This window comes from Oryx dammah, unplaced genomic scaffold, assembly GCF_014754425.2.
Source record: "Oryx dammah isolate SB20612 unplaced genomic scaffold, SCBI_Odam_1.1 HiC_scaffold_19, whole genome shotgun sequence".
NCBI lineage: Eukaryota > Metazoa > Chordata > Mammalia > Artiodactyla > Bovidae > Oryx > Oryx dammah.
In genome coordinates this window covers 77,321,576-77,346,691 of record NW_024070203.1, presented here as the reverse complement: position 1 = coordinate 77,346,691, position 25,116 = coordinate 77,321,576, and the positions used below count along the sequence as shown (strand labels likewise).

At 38.2% G+C, this 25,116-nt stretch overlaps 1 protein-coding gene across 3 annotated transcripts in view; it reads right to left on the bottom strand.

Annotated features, from left to right (window-relative positions):
• Positions 1 to 25,116, bottom strand: part of STK3 (serine/threonine kinase 3) — a 309,305-nt gene that overhangs the window by 80,641 nt on the left and 203,548 nt on the right. For all 3 annotated transcript variants that reach the window (XM_040261000.1, XM_040261001.1, XM_040261002.1), the window contains one exon: positions 4,486 to 4,678. In XM_040261000.1, coding sequence (XP_040116934.1) covers positions 4,486 to 4,678 — 193 coding nt within the window. The remainder of the gene's footprint in view (positions 1 to 4,485; positions 4,679 to 25,116) is intronic.

The window sequence follows — 25,116 nt, the reverse complement described above, 5'->3', positions numbered from 1 at the left end:
TCTGACTTAAATCTTTTTGTGTTTAAAATGCGTAGTTTCTGTCCTCCAAAAAACACTGACTGACGCAAGCCTATATGTGTATAACTGCTCAGCCCTCATAATAAAAGCATCCGCTTGGTCATACTACATGGTGTCTACAAGGGTATCATCAAAACCACTGTAAAATACTTTCTTCAAATGATAAAACACAATATCGAAATCTAGCAGTTTCTCTGATCTAGAGGTTTAGCAATGTTGTCAAAAAGGGAAATCAAATTATTCTGATATGATCTGTTCCCACTAACCTATGCTGATTTATAACAATTCAGGTCTCCTTTCCTAAAGGACTCACGAATATTCTAGACAGCCTGCCCACGGGGATGTCAGGTTCACTGGCCCACAGCAATACTGTGATTTGGGGGTCAAACCTGGGTCTGTATATTGGGTCTACCACTCATCTGCTATGAAATCTTGGACAAGTCACTTCATGTTCCCAAGTCTCAGTTTCCTTAGTGGCAAATGATAGTGACAACGTTATTTACAAAGTCCTTGTGAGAAGTTAATGAGATAACGTACGTAAAGTTCCAAGCACAATGTTCAGCCCACACTAGACCTGCAATTAATGATAGCTGTGAAAGTGAAGTCGCTCAGTCGTATCTGACTCTTTGCGACTTCATGGACTGTATGTAGCCCGTCAGGCTCCTCCGTCTATGGAATTTTCCAGGCAAGAGTACTGGAGTGGGTTGCCAGCTATAGCCTGAGAAATTTACCTTCTACTCTCTTTTCTGAAAATAAAAAATGAATAAAATAAAATAAAAATTAACTTCATCTTGCTTACATGGCACTTCCCTCATTTTCTTAAAAAAAGACATCAAACTTCACAAACAGTGGAATACAATTCTCTCACCTGCAATTTATCTCAACACATTACTGATCATACTCCTAGTCAGGAGGTATCAAATCAGCTGAGTATTCCCTGATCGTTAAATCACCTTGCCATTTGATTTCTTATATGCCAATCCAGCCCCAGCTCTGAGAGGCCAGAAAGTTCTACTGTAGGAACATGGCAGATCTGAACAAGCTAAAAGGCCCCCACTCTTTCTTTGCTGCAAGAGTTTTGCTCTTCTGGAGTTACCCACAAAGAAATAACCTCTACTAGTTTATCAATTTAATGACAATGGATTCCTGACCTGATCCTAATCTATTTTCTCTGGATAAAAAAAAATCCTAAATGTTGATTTTCTTAATGACAACCAACCTGCTTACACTTACTGTCAACCTTGTAATTCCAACTGGCATAGACTAGTCTGGATAAAAGATAATATGTAAGGCAGTAGAAATCTACTGGCAAATATTGGCTGATGCCAGATTCTGAAAGACTTGGGTTACCGAGCTGAAGCCGTGACATCCAGTGAGTAAGGAGAGCCCAGGGAAGCAGAAATGGGAAGAGGTAGAGTGGGGGTGGGGGGGTGGGGGCGGCGGGGACGGTAAGAGTAACACCTGCACTGCTGGAAGCAAGCGCGCGAGTTCTCTGGATGCGCTCTCTAGGTCTATGCCCGTTTAAAAAATATATAAATTTTAAATATTTTCTGTCATTTTCTCCATTTCCCTCAAAAGATCTTTTAACAACTTTGCTTCCTATAGTTAAGTCATCACACTTTTAAGAAGTAAGGAAAACAGGCCTATAATTTCTAGCTTCATGGATATAGGTATAAAAAAGTATGCAGACATAATTTAAACTGTTAAGAATATTAAATTGGGCAACTCTTTTGAAGCTCCACTGGTAAAGGTGTTAGAAACTAGAATTTTCAGCATATAACACTGTAGATATTTTAGAAAACTGAAAACTATACAATGCTTTCATATTTTAGGGAATATATAGATATATAATCTTTTTAGGGAACAAAAACGCTAAAGACATATTACCATGTGGGGCTTTCTTTAACTTTTAACATAACCTAAGAGTTCATACCAACTAATCTAAGACATTTTATAAAAAGATTAACATCATGAGGAAAGACAAAACTAAAACTAAAACTAATTATGTAGTTTCACGGAAAGTAAGTTCTGCCTCAGTAACTTCTTTACATCCTATACTATTGCTATATTACAGTATGACAAAACCAGGGGTTACACTAACATCATTTGGTTCAATTTTTGGGTACATGGAAATCTCATATTATGGAATGATGTCTAAATTGTGGAAACTTAAAATACAAGGAAACTTGGCTCATGAGATTTAAAACTTGCTCAAGCATATAAAGCAACTACATAAACCGCTATCTGCTCCATTTACAAATGAGCTTTCAATAAAACTTCTGTGACCAAAAAAAATCATCCTTAGGATATAAAATTATGACATAATCTGAATGTTTACTGTGGTTGTCAAAAGCTAAAAGTCATTACACAAAACATATGGAAATCTGTTATTTTAAAGCATGAGCTCTGATAAATCATTATAACATATCTCTTCCTTGAAACAGAATAATCTAACGTGAATTCAATTCCATATATACTCATTTTTTAACTACTGTCTAAATGATGACGTTCAGCTATATGGACTGCATGGGAAAAGTTGTTTACGTAGCGTCATAAGGAGCTCAGTAGCTCTCTGAAGCTAGAACGAAGCACTCGATGATCTTACTGGTCTGTTAAGAATCAGAAAACCTGACTTAGAAGAATTTTATCAGCTGTGGAAAACTGATGGTATCTGCTGATGGGAAGCGTGCTGTAAATGACCTTGTCTGTCTTTTCAATCTACAGGGCATATGACCTGTACCCTAACATAAGCTGGTTTTGGAGGCCACGAGACCATTCAGTGTAGTGTTAGCTTGTTAAGCATGCAGAAGCCCTATTCTAGTAATATGCTCAGCTAGGAATGCAAGTGTTAGACTGCTTTCCAGGGCAAAGGCTCAGGAAACCCATCCGCATGGAAGATTTAAAAAAAAAAAAAAAAATCACACCCCTTCCTACCCAGGATTAACTATCAATATCTGGCAATGCGTTTTCATCCTGTGCTTCACAGCCCTCCCTTTCAAAGTATACAACCATAACGGGTATGTTTACTAAGGAATGTGAAGAAAGCAACGGCAGTGAGCCAAATGACTCGAAGCTATGAGCTTATCAAGCAGCCTCCTTATGGGCTGTGTGTGTTGGGGGGGATGGGACGGGAGGGGAGCAGCAAAAAGAAAGTAGGCAAAAAGAAACAAAAATGTTGGAGAGGAAATTCCTACCTATATCCATTTTACACCATCAGCAAATCACTTGACTATAACTTTATAGGCTCTACAGTGCAAGAAGTCATATACTGCTGCGTTTGTGCCCTTCGGAAGAAGTCCTATGTAGTGAAAAACAGCCTCTGCTTAGACTCTGACACTGACCACATATGACTAGGGTAGTGGGGGAAGAAAAAGGTCGATCAAAAGGTAATTAATCTGCTTTTGTCTGTAACTGAGAAATCACAATGTCCTACATTGTTAATTGCAACCTTAAAGAGCCAGGTTTATACAAAAAGAAAAGCTAGCCTGTGAAAGTATCTCTGTCTTCATCACTCTGTAAGCAAAGGAGATCAGAAAGAATGCTTTAACCGTCCTTTCAGCCCTGCAGCGCCCCTGGCACTGTGCCTCTCCCGGGAGGAGCAGTAGTTAAGTATGCAGCAAGCTGAATGTTCTGCATGAGTGTCTTTGTCCCTTGATTCATCTTTCTAGTGTTTCTTCTTTTCCCACCTTAGCCCTTATGTCTTCCCTCAGCTGTTCCACTGTGTTACTGCAGCTTCACTGATAATTTGGACAACATGAAATAATATTATATTGTATTATTTGGGACGGAATTTTAGGTTTACTTTTTTAATCGGAAAAGCAAATGTGAGGAATTTTTTTTATCTCCATCGTTCTACCTCAAAAATACTTTACAAATTAAATTTTGGATTAGTATCCTTCAATAGAAAAAGTTCCATAAACCCTCAGTTAAAGAGGAGCAGCTTTCTGCTGTACTAAAAGAAATTCTGAAAACTTACTTGTGCCATACTTCTTTCACTGTTTTTTCCCCCCCAAACTTTAAGCGTTTCATTTTGTATTGAGGGTATAGCAAGTTAATAATGTTGTGGTAGTTTCAGGTGAATAGCGAAGGGACTTGGCCATACATTTACATGTATCTGTTCTCCTCCAAACGCCCCTCTCAGGCAGGCTGCCACTTAACTCTGAGCAGAGTTCCCTGTGCTATACAGCAGGTCCTTGCTGGTTATCCATTTTGAGTGTAGCAGTGTGTACGTGACCTTCCCAAACTCCCTAGCTATCCCTTCCCCTCTGGCAACCGTAAGCTCATCTGCTAAGTCTGTGAGTCTCTCTCTGTTCTGTAGGTTCATTTCTTTCTAGACTATTAAATAAAGTCAAGAAACAAAATTTTCCATAACTGGCTGTAACAAGTAACACAGAACTATCCTGGTTTCTGTAGAAGCATACTCTCAAAACAGAAGATTAATATTCAGTGGGGGAAAAAGCCACATACTTTTCATAGTTCCATCTTCTTCTTCCTCATCCTCGCTGTTTATGACCATGGTCCCCAAGTCAGACTCTAACATAGTGCTGCTGTGCTCGATCATGGTCTGGGCCCCTTCACTCATCGTGCTTGTGGCCCGCATGGTTCCCACGCTTTCCGAGCTCGTCTTCACCATGGTGTGGGAGTCCAGCTCATCCTCATCCTGCAGGCAGAACACAGCAATAAAGGCAGGCTTTTCTAACACAGATGGATAGCTTAGAAATGAGCATTATCATATTTTTAATAATAAAAAATTCTATTACTACTAATTTTCATGTAAGGATATACATACAGTGTTATCCTAAGCACCAACTATCCAAAATAACCTAAAGAATTCAAAGTAAAGCTTTAGGTAATTAAAACTCAAGCAATAGAAATTGTTTGATGAAACTGAAGGTGGCCAGTTGTTCTTAAAGAATCACTGCAGATGGTGACTGCAGCCATGAAATTAAAAAAACACTTACTCCTTGGAAGGAAAGTTATGACCAACCTAGACAGGATATTGAAAAGCAGAGACATTACTTTGCCAACAAAGGTCCATATAGTCAAGGCTATGGTTTTTCCAGTGGTCATGTATGGATGTGAGAGTTGGACTGTGAAGAAAGCTGAGCTCCTAAGAATTGATGCTTTTGAACTGTGGTGTTGGAGAAGACTCTTGAGAGTCCCTTGGACTGCAAGGAGATCCAAACAGTCCATTCTAAAGGAGATCAGCCCTGGGTGTTCTTTGGAAGGAATGATGCTAAAGCTGAAACTCCAGTACTTTGGACACCTCATTCAAAGAGTTGACTCCTTGGAAAAGACTCTGATGCTGGGAGGGATTAGGAGCAGGAGGAGAAGGGGATGACAGAGGATGAGATGTCAGGATGGCATCACGGACTCGATGGACTTGAGTTTGAGTGAACTCCGGGAGTTGGTGACGGACAGGGAGGCCTGGTGTGCTGCAATTCATGGGGTCGCAAAGAGTCGGACATGACTGAGCGACTGAACTGAACTGAACTGAAGGTAGGTAAGGTAGATAATCAACAAAGAATATATAACAAAATAAATAAAAGAGAGCACATTAAAGACAGAATGTGTTGGCACTATTATAACAGCCTTAATAATGTTTATAACTTTGTACAAAAGCCATTAGCTTTAAAAAAATTATTATAAATACACATAACATAAAATCTACCATCTTAATCATTTTTCAGGGCACAATTCTATGGCATTAGGAACATTTACAGTGTCATCCAATCATCAACACCCTATTCCAAAAATGTTTCATTATCTCGAACAGAAATTCTGTACCCATTAAAAACTAACTCCTCATTCCTCCTTTCTCCCAATCCTATTCTACTTTCTGGTAGAAAGTACAGAATCTCTGTTCTATTTTCTGTCACAATGAATTCACCTATTCTAGGCACCTCATATAGGTAGAATCTTGTCTTCTGTGTCTGGCTTATTTCATTTAGCAAAATGTTTTCAAAGTTCATCCAAATTGTCCCAGATATCAGAATTTCATTCCTTTTTAAGACTGAATGGTATTTCACCGTGTGTGTGCAAATACGCACACCCAATCACCATCACCACCACCACCACCACCTTCTGTTTATCCATTCACTTGTTAATGGACATTAAGGTGTTTACACCTTTTGGTTATTATGAATAACGCTCTGAACACTGGTATATAAGTATCTATAGATACATGGTCCTTGACTTCTAATGGTTCAACTTAGAATTTTTCAATGCTACAACAGTACAAAAGAGAAACACATTCAGTAGAAACAGTACTTTGAATTTTGAACTTTTCCCAGCCTTAGCAACATTTGGTAGGAGCTACTCTCATGAAGCTCTGTGACAGCAGCAGTCAGCCACGTGATCAAGGATGTAAAGAACCCATACATTTACAACCACTCTGTACCTATAAAACCATTCTGTGTTTCACAGAATGCTATGGTTCAACACAGCATTCAACAAATTGCGTGGGATTCCATACTTTATTATAAAATAGGCTTTGTGTTAGATGATTTTGCCAAACTGCAGGCTAATCTAAGTGCTCTGAGCACATTTAAGGTAGGCTAGACTAAGGTAGGCTAGACTAAGCTAGGCTTTTTGGTAGGTTAGGTATATTAAATGCATTTTCGACTTTATCATAGTTTCAACTAGTGAGTTACTTAAGATGTAACCTCATCAAACATTAAGGGGGATCTGTATTTGAGTCCCTGCTCTCAATTCTTTTGAGAGCACTTGGAAGTGCAAATTATATGCTTTCCGCATTGGCTGCACCATTTTATACTCCAAGAGTGTACAGGGTTGCAACTTCTCCACATTCTTATCAACACTTGTCCCCCACCCCCACCGCCCGCCTTTTGCTAACAGACATCCTAATGGATATGTGGTTTGATTTACATTTTCCTAAAAACTAGTGATGTTTAGCATCTTTTCATGTGCTTATTGGCCATCTGTATATCTTCTTTGAAGAAATCTCTACTCAAGTCCTTTGCTCATTTAGTGTTATAGGCTGTTTTTGTTGTCGAGCCAAATAAGTTCTTTTTAGGTTCTAGATGTTAATCCCTTATCAGATGTATGATTTGCAATTATTTTTCTTCATTCTACAGGCTGTCTTTTTACTCTTTTGATAGTTTCTGTGACACAAAAAAGCTTTCATTTTGATGAAGTCCAATTTATCTTTTTCTTTTGTTGCTTATATTTTTGTTGTCATATCCCAGCCATTGGCTTTTAAATGAAATTCACAGAAGAATCAAGTCAGTGACATAAGTATGACCCCAAAAATGTTCTTCAGAATGTTCACCAAAAGATAAACTGGAATAGGACCACAAAACTAAACTAACAAATTCTGTTTGAGAAACCAAACAATGTGCTATTTGGAAAAACTTGATCATGCACTGAGATTCATTTATATCTACTTCACTTTAAGTAGAAACAAACAAACAAAACCTAAGTTCTGACAGAAAGCTAAAATGCAAATATTGGAGAACAGGAACATCCACGTTGTTCTCGGCGGTTTGACAGCCCTCCTCTTCCTAAACCTACAGTATAAACTCAGCATTATCTCTCAAGTCCTTTGCTTGTCTTTCATGAGCTTCTCTTCCTTTAGAAGACTTCTTCATTCTTATGCCTTCAACTATCTTACGTGTTGAGGACTCCCAAATTCTGAAAATCTTCCTGATTTTATTTACTACTTACAAGCTTAATGATGTTTGAAACTCAACAATCTCAAATGAGATCATTTCATCCATCGCCGTGGCCCTTCTAGTCTGCCTCCAGCCCCCAAAACAACCACTGCAAAGCACAGGTGTCTTCCTTAGCTATCTGAGAGTAAAATTTCAATGTCTTTGTGGGTTTATTCTTTTTCATTCCCTATATACCAACAGTCAACAAGCTCTTCTTCAAAAAAATTTTCTCAGTTCTGTCTCTTCTTTCCCATTCCCACTGCTCCTGAGTATATTCCTCAACTCATGCCTGGGTAACTGAAGGAAGAGCACCCCGACCTTCTAGAATCAGAGAGATGTTAGTTCAAATCCTAGTTCAAATCACTTACTAGACTTAAGACCTCTGCTTGGTGATTTGGTCACTAAGATGTGTCCGACTCTTGTGACCCCATGGACTGTAGCCAACAAGCCTCCTCTGTCCATGGGATTTCCCAAGCAAGAATACTGGGGTGAACTGCCATTTCCTTCTCTGGAAGATCTTCCTGACTCAGGGATCGAACGTGGGTCTCCCGTATCACAAGTGGATTCTTTACCCACTGAACCACCAAGGAAGCCCTCTTAAGACCTTTTAGTAAAGCTATTTAAACTCTCTGAAGTTGGGTTTCTTTCATTGGTGTTATGATAATTAAATGAGAAAAGGTATGCCAAATGCTTCCATGCTACTAGGAATAAGGTAGTTTCACCTTCTTTAAAGTACACATACTACACCAATCTTTCTTGAAAACTACTTGTATCATATTCTTCTGCTAAAGAATCTATAATGGCTCCCAGTTCTTACCTGCACTGAAAGCTAAACAAAGCTGCCTAGATTTTAATGTCCTTCTTATCTTGTTTTATATAGTCAACCTATTTTCCCATTGTTCATGTATCACGCAATAGAGTCAGCTGGTCTCAGTGAGTCTCTAGCAGCCATAAACCATATCATGCTATGCTCATTAAGGCTTCATCTTTGTTCATGTCTTCTTCACTACCCAGGATGGTCTTTCCTCACCAATTCATTTTCATTAAATCCTAGTACCTTCACAGCTAATTCAGTCTTTATTAATTATTCCCTTTTTCAAACTTTGAGAATTTATAACCTGCCTTACAGGTTGCACTTCTGCATTTAAATTTATGATCTCATACTGTAACTGTTCCATAAGATCTTCTATAAATATAATACCTATGGACAAGAAAGTATTATAATAACTATCTCTGAATCTACTAAAGTACTCCATTCAGTACCCCACGAAGTGTAAGTATTCATTGTATATTTACTTTTTCACAGGACTGTAAAATCATGAAGTTTAATAATTCAACCCCTTATTTTATACATTAAAAAAAACAAGGCCTATAGAAAGTAAGGGACTTCCGCAAGGTCACACACCTATTTAAAAGCAGAACTGGGACTAAGAAACTAGTTCCTTCATTTCTTAATCCATTATTCCCCCAAGTACGTGTACCTTATTTACATTATAAAATTTTGATCTACTTGAATGTTTAAGGTAGAGGTGCAAGTTTACACTTTTCATAGCTTACGTCACCAGATCTTATGCTGAAAGGGTCCCATACAAATCACTTGTTCCATCCTAGTCAAAGCCACTGTCGTCTCTCGGATTATTACAACAACCTCCTAGCAGTTTTCACTTTTTGCCCTCTTTGTTCCCATTAGTCTCCCACGTAACAGGCAGATTGATCCTTTCAAAACACAAATCACATCATGTTACTCTCTGACTCACCAACCCCACATTTGGCCTCCCGTCACAGTTACCAAAAAGCCCAAAATCTTTATCATGGCCAAATGTGATCTGGCCCAGTAACATCTGCCAATCCCATCTCCTATCACATTCCTTCTCACTCACCAAGTTCCAGCCAGCCTGGCCTCCTATGCTGTTTCTTGAGCATTCAAAGCATGTTCCTCTTCAGCCTTTTAAACTGGCTGATCTCTTAACCTGGAATGCTCTTCTCTAAGGCAGTTTTATTTTCTTCTTAACTCAGGTCTCCATTTAGATGCTAGATGTTACCTCTTTAGTGCGGCATTTTCTGACCACCAATCCAAAATCGAAGTCCCCATCAATCTTTTATCCTTCTATATTTTTCATTGCCTGTACCTGGCTTTTCTACCATTAGAATCTAAGTTTGAGGAAGGCAAAGAAGCCTTCTTTTTCACAGATGAACTCCCAATGCTTAGAACACCTGGAATATAGTAGGGACTTCATACAAATTTATTTAATAAATGAGGTGATTAATATTATTACTAATTCATTCAACATGCATTTATTGTAAATTCATAATATGTCAAGGAGTAGACTAGGCATTGGAGATACAAAGAATAAGAAACAATTTTGCTCCATTTTTGTTTTTTTAAGAAGTTTGAGGTCTAAGAGAAATTGCCTGACATGTGAAAAATAAATTACAAGGCAATCTGTTAAATGCTGTGTTGGCAAATAACAGGAATAAAAAAAGCCGGGCCTTTTACTCTACCTCTTATCAAATGAAGAAAGCCTCATAGAGGATACTGCCTTTAAATTAAGTTCTTAAAGGATGATAAGACTATAATATTTAATGTTGTTGTTGTTGCTCAGTTGCCCAGTCATGTCTGATTCTTTGTGACCCCATGGACTGCAGCGTATACACACACACACACACACATATACACATACACACACATATATACACACAATATTTAATATATGTATGTAAAGGCATGCTTAATATTAAAACTTCTTTTTACAACAGAACTACACTTAGACATCCATTCTCAGTTTAGATACCCCAAGTCTGAAATAGGTGCCATATTTTTGTGTTGCTATATCAGCTTTTGTGCTTACCTACGCTGATCATATACTTACTACACAATACTGTAACTGTAGGTGTATCTGACTTGTCCAAATCTATTAGACTATAAAATCTGTAAGGGAGGTAATCAGATCTTGTTAACAATTATATATCTGGTATCCATTACAAAGTCTTGTTCTCATTACAAAATCCATTATATTAATATTAAAGCCCTATTTATGAGGTAGTGCTAAAGCACAGAATGTTATATACTAGGTTCTACCACAGAACTTTATTTAACTCAACTAGTTATTTAAAACACAGAATGGCTATAAAGAAACTGGGAGGAAAAATACTGTGAATTAGAACTATTCAGTCGATTATTTATTGAATAGGTATCATCAATGAGTTAAAAGCATTATACTAAGGACTTTTTGTGGGTCACTCCTATTTAATCCTCTTATTAATATTGTGAGACACTGCTGTCCCCATTGTGTAAACGATGAAACTGAAGTTCAGATGGTTTAATCATTTGTCCAGGATCATATAACCAATAAGTGGAGAAGCAAGGATTCTAACCAGGTTGTTTGATTCTAAAGCCCAATGGCTAACTTCCGATTTTATAAGGTTTTTAATTTATTTACAACATTCTCGACTCTAGGTTAATTTCTATTATAGGTTAGCTACAGCAGGTTTTATTTTGCTAAGTTAAGAGATGAAGAAACTGATATACACATAAGTAAACTAATTTGCACGTGCTAAGTCACTTCAGCCATGTCCGACTCTTTGCGACCCCAAGGACTGTAGCCTGCCAGGCTCCTCTGTCCATAGTATTTTCCAGGCAAGAATACTGAAGTGGGTTGCCATGCTCTCCTCCAGGGGATATTCCTGACCCAGGGATCAAATCCCTGTCTCTTATGTCTCCTGCATTGCAGACAGGTTCTTTACCACTAGTGCCACTGGGGAAGCCCAAACTAATTTGCACTTTGGTCAAAAAGTTAACAAAAAAGGTTGAGATTTACTCTTTTCAGTAGATTCCACTAAGGAGGGAAGAAAAAAGTTGATTTTCTACCAGTCCTTTTAAAAAATCTACTGCTAGTTTAATATCTTATTTTACTGTGGTTGCAACCAATTAATTCCCAAAATATTAAGCTAAATCTATTTTTATATGTGTGAGTCATTTATCTCTCATTCTTGTAAGATTCAGTACTGTGACCATTAAATTTAATAAGAAACATAACATCTGGTTGATGTGAAATAATACTTTGAAATCTTTCTATATTCTGCATCAGAATTGAATCTATGCTGAGATAATGAACCTTGCATCTCTGGATTCACATAACTGGCTTAGATAACCTATAAAATTATAAAAACACTGAATCAATTTGGAAGGGATAGCTTTTACTGCATATTACTTGCACTCACATAGTCACTTTGCTAAAGGATGCTAAACCAATTTACAAACTAACAGTAAAAGAAAAAAAAATGGCAATCAAGTCACTAATGAGAGGGTGGCATCCAAACAGTAAATAAAAAGTACAGAAGGAATGAGAAGTTGTTTTTTTATGAAATTAGAAAACTCAAATACTAATAATTTGGTGATGGTGTTGAAAACTTTTCAGTTAACACTTTTTACTTTTCTAAATCATTAACTCAAATTATTCCTGATCTTTTAAGATGGCTATTAAAATTTCATTTGATTCTTTTAACATTTTCATAATAAAACAGCTATTTATAATGTTTTTCCAAAGTTACACTTCATTTATACATACTCTGCTATTTCTTACAGGAGAAAAGCAGAAGGAAAACATGTTGATACTTTATAGAAAAAGGTCTGCAGAGCAGATGCTTCCCCACTGCAGAGAGCCGCCAATTCCAGTAAGGAATACAATAGCATTTTCAATCAGTGGTCATCATGTGCCAGGAATGCAAAACAGAGTACTGACGATAATCCAGGTTATGAATCATAAAATCCACATGGAATACAAATATTTGAAAACATTATTAGGAAATCCTACTCCACTGCTGAGACAGATTTATGCAATAACGGGTCTAAGAAATAATCAGAGCCACTGCACTAGGTGTCTTTACATTTGTAATACCTTCCACCTTAAAAATTTTTCTAAATATTCAGCTACTATCTGACTGATTTAAAGGATATTAACACAAACATTTTAGAAAGCATTTGTCATTTCTAACATGAATAAGACTATTCTTAAATAAATGGGTGTCTTTTTAATTTGCAATGTTCTAATTATTTTATTTCTCTCCTTGAAATGATATTAAATTCTTTATTACCTATAAAATTCTATAACATTATGTTATCGTTACAGAACGTATCCTAGTGGCACTGATTCAATTAGATACTCCTGTTGAGTATGAGTATTCAGGACTTCCCCAGGGGCTCAGCAGTAAAGAATCTGCCTGCAATGCAGGAGATGCAGGTTCGATCCCTGGATCAGGAAGATCCCCTAGAAGAGGGCACAGCAACCCACTCCTGTTTTCTTGCCTGAAGAATCCCTCGTCCTGAAGAATCCCTCATCCTGAAGGACAAGGAGCCTGGTGGGCTGCAGTCCACAGGGTCGTATTGAGTTTGCATACTACTACAGCATGAGAAGGATTATTTTTCAGGGAAAAAAAATGAATGTGATGGAAAGAAATTAAAGAAGACACAAACAGATGGATAGATATACCATGTTCTCAGACTGGAAGAATCAATATTGTGAAAATGACTATGCTACCCAAAGCAATCTACAGATTCAATGCAGTCCCTATCAAATTACCTATGGCATTTTTCACAGAATTTTTTGCATTAAAAATTCTAAAATAGAACAAAATATTCTAAAATTTATATGGAAACACTAAAGATCCTGACTAGCCACAGCAGTCCTGAGAAAGAAAGACAAAGTTGGAGGAATCAGGTTCCTTGACTTCAGATTACACAAAGCTTCAATCATCAAGACAGTATGGTACTGGCACAAAAACAGATCAGTGGACATGATAGAAAGCCCAGAGATAAAGCCACACACCGGTCACCTAATCAATGACAAAGGAGACAAGAGTACACAATGGAGAAAAGACAGTCTTCTGAATAAGTAGTGCTGGGAAAACTGGACAGCTACACATAAAAGAATGAAACACTCCCTAAAACCATACACACAAAAAAAACTCAAAATAGTTTAAAGACCTCAATGTTAGGCCAGATACTATAAAACTCCTAGAGGAAAACATAGGCAGATATTCTCTGACATAAATCGCAGCAAGATCTTTTTTGACCTACCTCCTCGAGTAATGAAAGTAAAAATAAACAAATGGGACCAAATTAAAATAAAAGCTTCTGCACAGCAAAGGAAACCATACACAAGACAAAAAGACAGCCCTCAGAATGGGAGAAAATATTTTCAAGTGAAGCAACAAAGAATTAATCTCTAAAATACACAAACAGCTCATGCAGCTCAATGCAAAACAAACAAAACAACCCAATCAGGAAACAGGCAGAAGACCTAAATAGATATTTCTCCAAAGACAACATACAGATGGCCAACAAACATGAAAAAATGCTCAACATCACTAATTACTAGAGAAATGCAAATCAGAATTACAATGAGGTATCACTTCACACCAGTCAGAATGGCCACCATCAAAAAGTCTACAAACAATAAATGCTGGAGAGGGGTATGGAGAAAAGGGAATCCTCTTACACTGCTGGTGGGAATCTAAATTGATATAGTTACTACCGATGGTGGTTCCTTAGAAAACTAAAACTATAACTAGCATGTGACCCAGCAATCCCACTGCTGAGTATATACTCAGAGAAAACTGTAATTCAAAAAGACACTAAAAAAAAAAAAAAAAAAAAAAAGACAGATACACCCCCGATGTTCACTGCAGCAATATTCACTATAGCCAGGACATGGAAGTGACCTAAATGTCCATCAACAGTGGAATGGATTAAAAAGATGTGGTGCATGTATACAATGGAGTATTACTCAGACATAAAAAGGAATGAAACTGCGTCATGTGTAGAGATGTGGATGGCTCTTGAGACTGTTATACAGAGTATAATGTCAGAAAAAGAAAAACAAATATCATCTATTAACATATATATGTGGAATCTAGAAAATTTGCAAAACAGAGACACAGACATAGAGAACAAACATATGGACCAAGGGGGCAAAAGGGTGGGATGAACTGGGAGACTGGGATTGACATATATGCAATACTATGTATAAAAAATATAACTAATGAGAACCTATTGTATAGCACAGGGAACTCAATTTGGTGCTTTGTGGTAACCCAAATGGGAAGGAAATCCAAAAAGGAGGGCATATGTGTAAACATATGGCTGATTTACTCTGTGGTACAGCAGAAACTGACAGAGCAGTGTAAAGCATATAAACTCCAATTTAAAAAAAAATTAACTACAATATTATGGACCCAAAGAGGCCAAACTGACTTTAAAGAAAAAAACTGTAAAAGATTCTAATTCGAATAGATGAATACAGATAATGAAATAGATAACGCCAGTTATATATAAGCAAAAAAAAAAAAATAGAATGACGATGGAATTTCCTACTTCGCACATGACAGAGGCACTGGGATCTAGTAACTGATTTGCGGTGAAAGAGCCAAATAAGAAATCCACATGGCGTGTGCGGTGCAACTTCAAGGAAATGAGCGTAAAACTGGGGAAACCTGCGGCAGGGATCTTTTACTTTTCTCCCCATGCAGAACTAAACCAGAGCTTGTGCTTACATGCTAACCTGCGTCACCAAATAGATTTTAATCATTCTTGACTTAGAAAAGGCAAAAATCAAAGGGAACTCTTGTGCAGTTGCTTGCATGCCTCATACCATGGAAGAGTCCTGTGCACTGTTAAAGTAAAGGTACTCTGCACTAGGGCAAGATGAAACTCCTGATGTGACCGAACAGAGCATGCATTCCCTTCACATTCCACTTCCAAACATGGCAAGGCTAGCACTTACTCATTGCTCCTGTTATCCACACGTCTGCAGTGTCCACTGTTTCCGGGTTACAAGTGCAAGAGCCCACAGCAGGAGCAACTGGCTAACTCTGGTCTCGTTTCGTAGCTAAGAACTACTGAGAAAACATCAGAAATATTCCCCTTCAAATCATTGCCCTTAAGCACTGCTTCAATGCCTGACAGGTTGGGAAAAAAGTCATAAATTGATATTCGTCCATTAAATATTGCTAAGACTTTTTAACACTATCTGGAAATCTGTACAAAGAATGACTTGCTTCCCACTGCTGTAAGTAGGTGGTCCTTCTACTTCACTGCAAAAGCAGCAGTGCAAGAGCTTATACAGCTGCTGCCTTTGACATATCTGTCTTTAACAAACAGAAATGTCTGCCTTCATGGATCCTAGCTTTTTGCATGTTCACGGGCATGTTTTAAAGTTACATCAAAGCCTTCAGGATCTCCAAGAGTCATAAAAGACTTGTTCATCAGCACAACAAGCCGAAATGGTGAGAAGGCGTGTGGGCAGGACTTCAGAGGCTGCCTGATGCAAGACGGTACAAGTTCCTGGCATTGTATTAAAAGCTTTCAAACACAAGATTATCTTACACCCCTGTGCACAATACTGATATATCATAGATTAAATTAAAAGGTAATAGCAACCTTAACCATGACTTCTCTCTTTTCTCCCAAAGCCAAAAGCACGTCAAAGGATGAACAAAATATAAAGATTATAAAATCAAATATTTTAAGATAAAAGGAACTTCTTTAAAAACTGTTGTTGTTACGAGCAGTTTATTAAAAATCCACAAGAGGGCACCAAAGACAAAAGGCTAGAACAGATTCCATTAATTTGTGACTTATACACATAAAACAAGTTTATAAAATAGGTTATTAAATTTACGAACATACCATCAGTATCTTTCAGAAAGACTACTGGCTGCTGATTTTTTTAAAAACCTGATATATTTTAAAATACCATCATCACTGCCATCTTATTTTTTATATAAGCAGTATTTATGTTTCTCAAAGGACATATCTATATTTCGTTAATACATTCAGTAATCTATCTACATGTCTACATGAAGTAATCTCCCCAATGACTTGCATAAAATAGTAGGAGCTCAGGAAACACTTGCTGACTCTACAAAATTGACAGAAACATACAAGAGGAAGTATCAAGTACGCATACCAGTTTGTCATTGCATTCTAAATTACGTTTATATAAAAAGATTTATAATTGTGGTATGTTCTTAGAACAAACAGAACTTAAGAGCTAATTTGTCTTTGAAAACAATGTCTTTTTCTCATCTTTTCTTTCTCCTACTCCTTTTCTGCTCTATTAGGATAGCTCTTAGCAATAACCAGAAACTTTAATAAATACTTAGCAAAAAAAATTGCTTTTATAAACTCAGAAATGATAACATTATAAAATGACTTTAAGAAATCAGCTTCCAAAACATACAATTTAGAAGAAAACTGTCTGAATCACAACAAAATACCAAAATTAATTTTAGCATGCAGTTTACATTACTGAAACTGCTGATACAAATGACATTCTGGGGCAGAGAAATGTCAAGTCAGGGCAGCAAAAACAAGCAGTTCCCCCCAAAGCAAATATTTATGACATGTTTGACTTATGCACTGCTCCAGAAATATTTCATGTGCCAGGACATACCTGATTATTTTTAAATGTAGATACTTTTGGTGTTGATGATAATCTTGTGGCACTATGCTAAATAATACGGGGTAAAGTCAGTTAAAATCCATTATAAAGAATTTTACACATATATTTATTGACTTGATAAATCTGAAGTATTTGTAAGCACTTACTATGTGCCAGGCAGTATGCTAAGATATAGTCGTTGTCTTTGAGAAATGCACAGGTTAGTGGAGAAAATTAGAAAGTAGACAAATATAAATACAGTGAGTTAAGCATTCGCACAGAGCTAAACATACGATACCACGGGAGCACAGAGGAGCATTTTAATTTCAAGATCAGTTGGATAAATACGTAGGACCACAACTTAGATCTTATGGTATGTTTAGCTTTGTAAGAAACTGTCAAGCTCTCTAACAGTGTTACACCATTTATGCTTTTCCACCAACAATGAATGAGAGTTTCTGTTGCTGAGCTTGTTTACCAGCACTTAGCATTGTCAGTTGTTTTTTTCTTTTTTTTTTTTTTCCCATTTTAGACATTCTAATAAGTATATTGTGCAACTCATGGTTGGTGTAACCTGCAATTCCTGATGACAAAAGGTTTTAGGCATCTTTCATATGCTTTTTTGACATTTATGATCTTTGACAAGGTGTCTGTTCAGTACTTTTCCTCATTTTTTAAATTGCCTTGTTTTTTTATTGTTGATTTTTAAGGAGCTCATATATTTTGGACACACATCCTTTCAAATAAGGTAGTGCTTTGCAAATATTTTCTAGACTATGGCTTATCTCTCCATTTTCCTAATGGTGCCTTTCACAGTGCAGTAGCTTTAATTTTAATATCACCAGTTGTTTTTTGTTTTGTTTTTTTCCCCAAGGATCTTGCTTTTGGTGTTTTAACTCAACACCAAACTAAAGGTAACACAGATTTTATCCTATGATTTCTTCCAGAAGTTTTCTGGTTTTCAGTTCAGTTCAGTTCAGTCGCTCAGTCGTGTCCAACTCTTTGCGACCCCATGAACCGCAGCACGTCAGGCCTCCCTGTCTATCACCAACTCCTGGAGTCCACCCAAACCCATGTCCATTGAGTCAGTGATGCCATCCAACCATCTCATCCTCTGTTGTCCCCTTCTCCTCCTGCCCTCAATCCTTCCCAGCATCAGGTTCTTTTCAAATGAGTCAGCTCTTTGCATCAGGTGGCCAAAGTATTGGAGTTTCAGCTTCAACATCAGTCCTTCCAATGAACACCCAGGGCTGATCTCCTTTAGAATGGACTGTTTGGATCTCCTTGCAGTCCAAGGGACTCTCAAGAGTCTTCTCCAACACCACAGTTCAAAAGCACCAATTCTTTGGTGCTCAGCTTTCTTCATAGTCCAACTCTCACGTCCATTCATGACTACTGGATAAACTATAGCCTTGACTAGACAGACCTTTGTTGGCAAAGTAATGTCCTGCTTTTTAATATGCTGTCTAGGTTGGTCACAACTTTTCTTCCAAGGAGTAAGCGTCTTTTAATTTCATGGCTGCAATCACCATCTGCAGTGATTTTGGAGCCCAGAAAAATAAAGTCAGCCACTGTTTCTACTGTTTCCCCATCTATTTGCCATGAAGTGATGGGGCCAAATGCCATGATCTTAGTTTTCTGAATGTTGAGCTGTAAGCCAACTTTTTCACTCTCCACTTTCACTTTCATCAAGAGGCTCTTTAGTTCTTCACTTTCTGCCATAAGGGTGGTGTCATCTACATATCTGAGGTTATTGATATTTCTCCCGGGAATCTTGATCCGGCTTGTGCTTCCTCCAGCCCAGCATTTCTCATGATGTACTCTGCATATAAGTTAAATAAGTAGGGTGATAATATACAGCCTTGATGTACTCCTTTTCCTATTTGAAACCAGTCTGTTGTTCCATGTCTAGTTCTAATTGTTGCTTCCTGACCCGCATACAGATTTCTCAAGAGGAAGGTCAGATGATCTGGTATTCCCATCTCTTTAAGAATTTCCTGGTTTTACATGTTATATTAAGGTCTATGACCTATTTCAAGTTAATTTTTGTGAAAGCCTTGAGGTATATGTCTAGGTTCTTTTTTTTTTCTCCATATAGACATCAAGTTGTTCCAGCACCCTTTAAGAGATTATTCTTTCTCCACTGAGTTGCCTTTGTGGCCTTTCCAAAGGTCAGTTGATTATATTTGTGTGAGTTTGTGTCTGAGCCCTCTGTTTCATTGATTTATCAATGATAATACATGTCAATTCTTTTTCTAATACCACACTGTCTTGATTATGTTAATTTTACAGACGTCTGTAAATTAGAGTCTTCAAACTTTTTTTTCTTATTCATTATTGTGTTGGCTGTTCTAGGCCTTTTGCCTTTCCATGTAATCTTTAGAATCATTTTGTTCGGCAGTTACATGTTAGCTTGCTAGAATTTTTATTGTGTATGCACTGAATCTATACATTAAGAAGAAGTGATATCTTAACCACATTTTTGAGTCTTTTAGTCTGTGAACATGGAATGTTTCTCAGTTTTTTTTAGAACTTTGCTTTTTCTAATCAGTGCACACAGATTCTGTACATATTTTGTCAGACTTAAGTATTTCTTTCGTTAAAAACATTTTTCAAAATTTCCAAATTCCAGTTACTTATTGCTGGTTAACAGAAAGCAAATGAATATTTTACATTGCCCCTGTATCCATGACTTCACTATATTCACTTCTTATATAGTTCCAGGAGTTTCTTTTGTCAATTCTTCAAAATTTCCTAGAGAATCGTGTCTATGCAGGCCTTTTCAGTTAGTCACATTATCCCTTTCTTCTGGGCCTTTCTCCTCAGTATAAAAATTTAGTAATATTCTGACCATTAAACAACTAAAGGAAAAACAACAAGTTATTCATAGCCAGACTTCTTGATAGAGTAGTCAGAGCCTTTCTTTCTTTCTTTCCTTCATCATGTTCTCTTTCTACCTCGTGTCATACTGTGGCTGAAGTACTCTTTACAGGGCAACTTTCTGGGTAAGATGAGATCATTTAGAACCTATTTAATTTGAGGTGTCCATGGGGTCATCCAAGTCTTTCTGTAGCAGGAAGCAGAGGATGCATTTTTTGAACCCCAAGGGAGAGCTCAGGCAGTTAGGGAATCAACAGACTTTCTGCATCTGGTGATTAAAACTTAAGCAAAAGTGGGATTGCTCAAAAAGTCTTTAAAGAAAAACATCGGTTGCTGCTTCTGCTGAGACCACTTCTTAGGTCACCCTCTTTTGCCTGATTAACTGCTTATCCTGCAGGAGTCATTGCAGCCTTTGATTCCTCTGGAAAGGGAGAATCGTTCATGGTACTCCTCCAAGGCTTTGGTTTGTTGTTGTTGTTCAGTTGCTAAGTTGGGTCCGACTCTTTGTGACCCCATGGACTGCAGCAGGCCAGGCTTCTCTGTCTTTCACTATCTCAGTGGAGTTTGTTCAAACTCATGGTCACTGAAATATTTGTTAGAATGTCTAAAATGCCAAGAACAAAACACCACACAAAACCTGACAATACTAAGTGCTGGTGGACATGCTCAGGAACCAAAACTCTCATTTGCTGGTGAACATGCAAAACTGGTGTGACACTGTTAGAGGAGATGGCAGTGTTTCACAAAGCTAAGCACACCACAGGGTCTGCCACTTACAGTCCCAGATATTCTACCGACTACAGTCCTTAGGCATGTTACCCGACTGATCTGAAAACTTCCATCCACTCAAATGCCTGCATGAAAATATTTACAGCCACTTTCTACATGCCGAAAGTCAGAAACGACCAAGATATCCTTCAATAGATGAGAATGGATAAAGAAACTGTGGTACATCCATGCAGAAGAATACTGTTTAGTTAAAAATTAAAATGGGGTTAATTTTAAAAAGGGATGAATCTTAAATGCTTATTGTTAAATGAGACAAGCCAGTCTGAAAAGGCTACCTACTGTTTGATTCCAATTACACGACACGGAAAAGGCAGAACTATAGACGGTAAACAGAAGAGTAACTGCAGAGAGTTTGGGGGCAGAGGGAGAGTTGAACAGGTGTAGCAAAGGGATTTGGGGACAGTGAAAGTATTCTTCAGTGTACTGCAATGGTGAATATGTAACACCATGCATTTGTCAAAACTCGTAAGATGTTTATACAATAAAGAGTGAACCTTAATGTATGCAAGATCTCAGGATGTAATGCAGAACGTGACACACACAAAAACATCTAACTGTATTACAAATGCATGAAAGAACTTTACTGAGCAGGGTGGGCAGAAAAGCTGCTAACCCAAGTAACCTTGAAAGTGAGTGGAGTTTGTAAGACTTAAAAAGCATTGTACTAAGCACTGTGCTCTACTTGATAAAGTTGTTCCCATGGGGATATGGCTTAACAATTCAGAAACTACTATACATGTACACAGGAACTGAAACACTTGGCAAAGTGGGTGGTATAGGTGGAGGGAACCAGGTTTCTCACCACTGCTGCAGAGGTATAAACAAGCAAGGAGAGACAGAGAGAATGACCCATGTGGTAATGGATTAGAACTCAAAGACATCAGTATGAATTCATGTTTAGTTTAATATAGAAACAGATGGAGATATATATATATATATATATACACACACACACCCATATACATATGTATGTATGAAGACACATTATATACCTGCTTGGTTTGTCTGCTGAGAGGAGTCAATAAAGGGACAATAGTCCCACAGCAGCAAAAAGTACACCTACAGTCTGGATCTTAGTTTCTAATACCATTTGCTAATAAAGGAACTAGTCTCCTAGGATTCTAGAAGCTGTGGCAGGAAATACACAAACTGAGTCTAGAGGATCTTACAGTGTCCGAGAATAAGGAAGTAAATAAAGTAAAAGCAAACCCACAATGATGTGGTGATGTCAACGGGACAAAGGAGTCAACCATACGAGGAGGCTCCAATGTCCACAGCTGGAACAACTGGAACAAGAAAATAGTATGGAAGTATTGGATCATAACTCGAAGTGTAAGCTAAATAACCATGAGTCAGTAAGATATAGATGACTGAATAAGTAAATGGAGAAAACAGACAAATCTCCTATACAGAAGAAGTCCAGATAACTTATGTAGACACTTTGCCCTCCAAGACGGGGAGCATAACCCCATTCCTCAAGCGTGGGCTCCATATTATGATGTCCTTCCAAAGAGTCCAGGATGGAAAGGAGGAAAGCGTAACTTCATCGTGCAGAAACCTGACAAACACCATGTCAGCCAGGTGATCACGGGTAACACTGACAGTGACAAGTCATATTAACAGAGTGTACTTGTGGTATTGTGATACAAGAAGAAACACAGCCTCGATCTGTCCCCAGTTCCTGGCACAGGGCTTCTAAGACCCTTATAATTTCCTGAGTGATATGTGTGGGAGGAGCACATTTTGGTATTCATAATAAGCCCCTTTCCACCATATCTGGGTTTTGCTAATACGGAGACTCTTAGAGGATGAGGGCTGGCTGCCAGAGGAACAATGTGATTAGAGGGTTGGAACTTTAATGTCTACCCTCCTGACCTCCAGGAAGGAGAAAGGAGTTAGGGATTGAGTTAATCACCAATGGCCAATATTTTAATCAATCAAATTGCTGTTGTGGAACCTCCATAAAACCTCTAAAAGGAGTGTCTTGGAGAGTTTCCTGGTTGGTGAATACATGGGGGTGCCAGGACAGTGACATGTCTGGAGTGGGCATGGACCCACCCAACAACCCCCTTCCCCATACCCTATTACCCCAGGTGACTCTTCCATTGGGCTAGTCCTGGGTTGTATCCCATACTGGTGATAGTAAGTAAAGTGTTTTCCTGAGTTCTGTGAGTTATTCTAGGAAACTAATGAATCTGAGGAGGGCACTATGGAATCCTGACTTATAGCCAGTCGGTCCAGGTACGGGCGGCCTGCACTTGTGAGAAGCATCTGGAGTGAGGGACGAGACGGTTTGGTGAGATCAAGTCCACGATCTGTGGGGTCTGTAGGGTCTGTGCTAACTCCAGGTAGTCAGCATCAGGATGAATTAAACTGTAAGACACCCAGTTGGTGAACGAGAGAATTGCTTGGGGTAGAAAACCCACATGTGTGGTATCAGAAGTTTTACATGTAGAGGAAACGAGTTTTTCTTTAATGCTCTTGATATAAATGAGATTAGACTAGCCTTTAGTTCTACAGTCTCTCTCTCCAAAATGAATAACATCAGTGTCATCATAAGAAAAAAAAAACATCAAACAAATCCCAATTGAGGGACATTCTACAAAATGCCTAATTAAATTCCTCAAATTTCTCAAGGTCACCAAAAACGGATAATCTGAGAAACTGTGACAGCAAGACGAGTCTAAGGAGACGTGGAGTGGTGACTAAATGTTAATGAACTGTGGTATCCTGGATGGGTCCTGAAACAGAACGAACGACACCAGGTAAAAACCTGGTAAATACGGACAGAGTATGGCTCTTAGTTGAAAACATTTATTGAGACTGGTTCATTAATTATAACAAATGCAGTGTACTAACATAAGATGTTAATAACAGGGGAAACTGGATATGGGTATATGGGAACTCTATACAACTACTTTCACATTTCTTCTATAAATCTAAAAGTAGTCAAAAATTAAAAGTTACTTCAAAAAATAAAATGGAAGAAGTTCTTCACTTTTTCATCTGAATAAATAAAAAATACTAAATAAATACTTACTAAATAAATATTTGTGCTATAATGCCCAACACTAGAATCTACACTTCAGTGGTTCTTATCTACATTAGAATCAGCTAGTGACTTTTAAAAAATGCTGATGCCTGGCTTCAGTTTATATCAATTATAAAATCAGAAATTTTTCAGAGTAAGGAGTTCTCTGTGGTCCAGTGGTTAAGATTTCATGCTTCCACTGCAGGAGGCATGGATTCGATCCCTAGTCAGAGGTTTAAGATCCCTCCATGCCCAGAGACATGGCCTAAATTTCTTAAAAATTAATTAACTTAAAAAAATAATAAAAATAATTCGCCAGAGTAAAAACCAAGGAATACTGGGGGATTTTTCCCCCTCCAGAAGTAGATAGGTTGTTCAAATGTATATAGAGAGATGAAGTGACAGTCATCTGCTGGACACCCAGTGCATGCTGTGTCGCGTCAGCTCTGTCTGACTCTTTGCAACCACATGGACTGTAGCCCACCAGGTTCTTCTGCCATGGGATATTCCAGGTAAGAATACTGGAGGGGGTTGTCATGCCCTTCTCCAAGGGATCTTCCTGACCCAGGGATAGAACCCATGTCTCTTGTCTCCTGCATTGGCAAGCCAATTCGTTACCACTAGCGCCACCTACATTATAGTTCAGTTCAGTTCAGTCGCTCAGTTGTGTCCAGCTCTTTGCGAATCGCAGCACGCCAGGCCTCCCTGTCCATCACCAACTCCCGGAGTTCACTCAGACTCGCGTCCATCGAGTCTGTGATGCCATCCAGCCATCTCATCCTCTGTCGTCCCCTTCTCCTCCTGCCCCCAATCCCTCCCACCATCAGAGTCTTTTCCACTGAGTCAGCTCTTCGCATGAGGTGGCCAAAGTACTGGAGTTTCAGCTTTAGCATCATTCCTTCCAAAGAAATCCCAGGGTTGATCTCCTTCAGAATGGATTGGTTGGATATCCTTGCAGTCCAAGGGACTCTCAAGACTCTTCTCCAACACCACAGTACAAAAGCATCAATTCTTCGGCGCTCAGCCTTCTTCACAGTCCAACTCTCACATCCATTCATGACCACAGGAAAAACCATAGCCTTGACTAGACGGACCTTAGTCGGCAAAGTAATGTCTCTACTTTTGAATATGCTATCTAGGTTGCTCATAACTTTTCTTCCAAGGGGTAAGCATCTTTTAATTTCATGGCTGCAGTCACCATCTGCAGTGATTTTGGAGCCCCAAAAAATAAAGTCTGACACTGTTTCTACTGTTTCCCCATCTATTTCCCATGAAGTGATGGGAC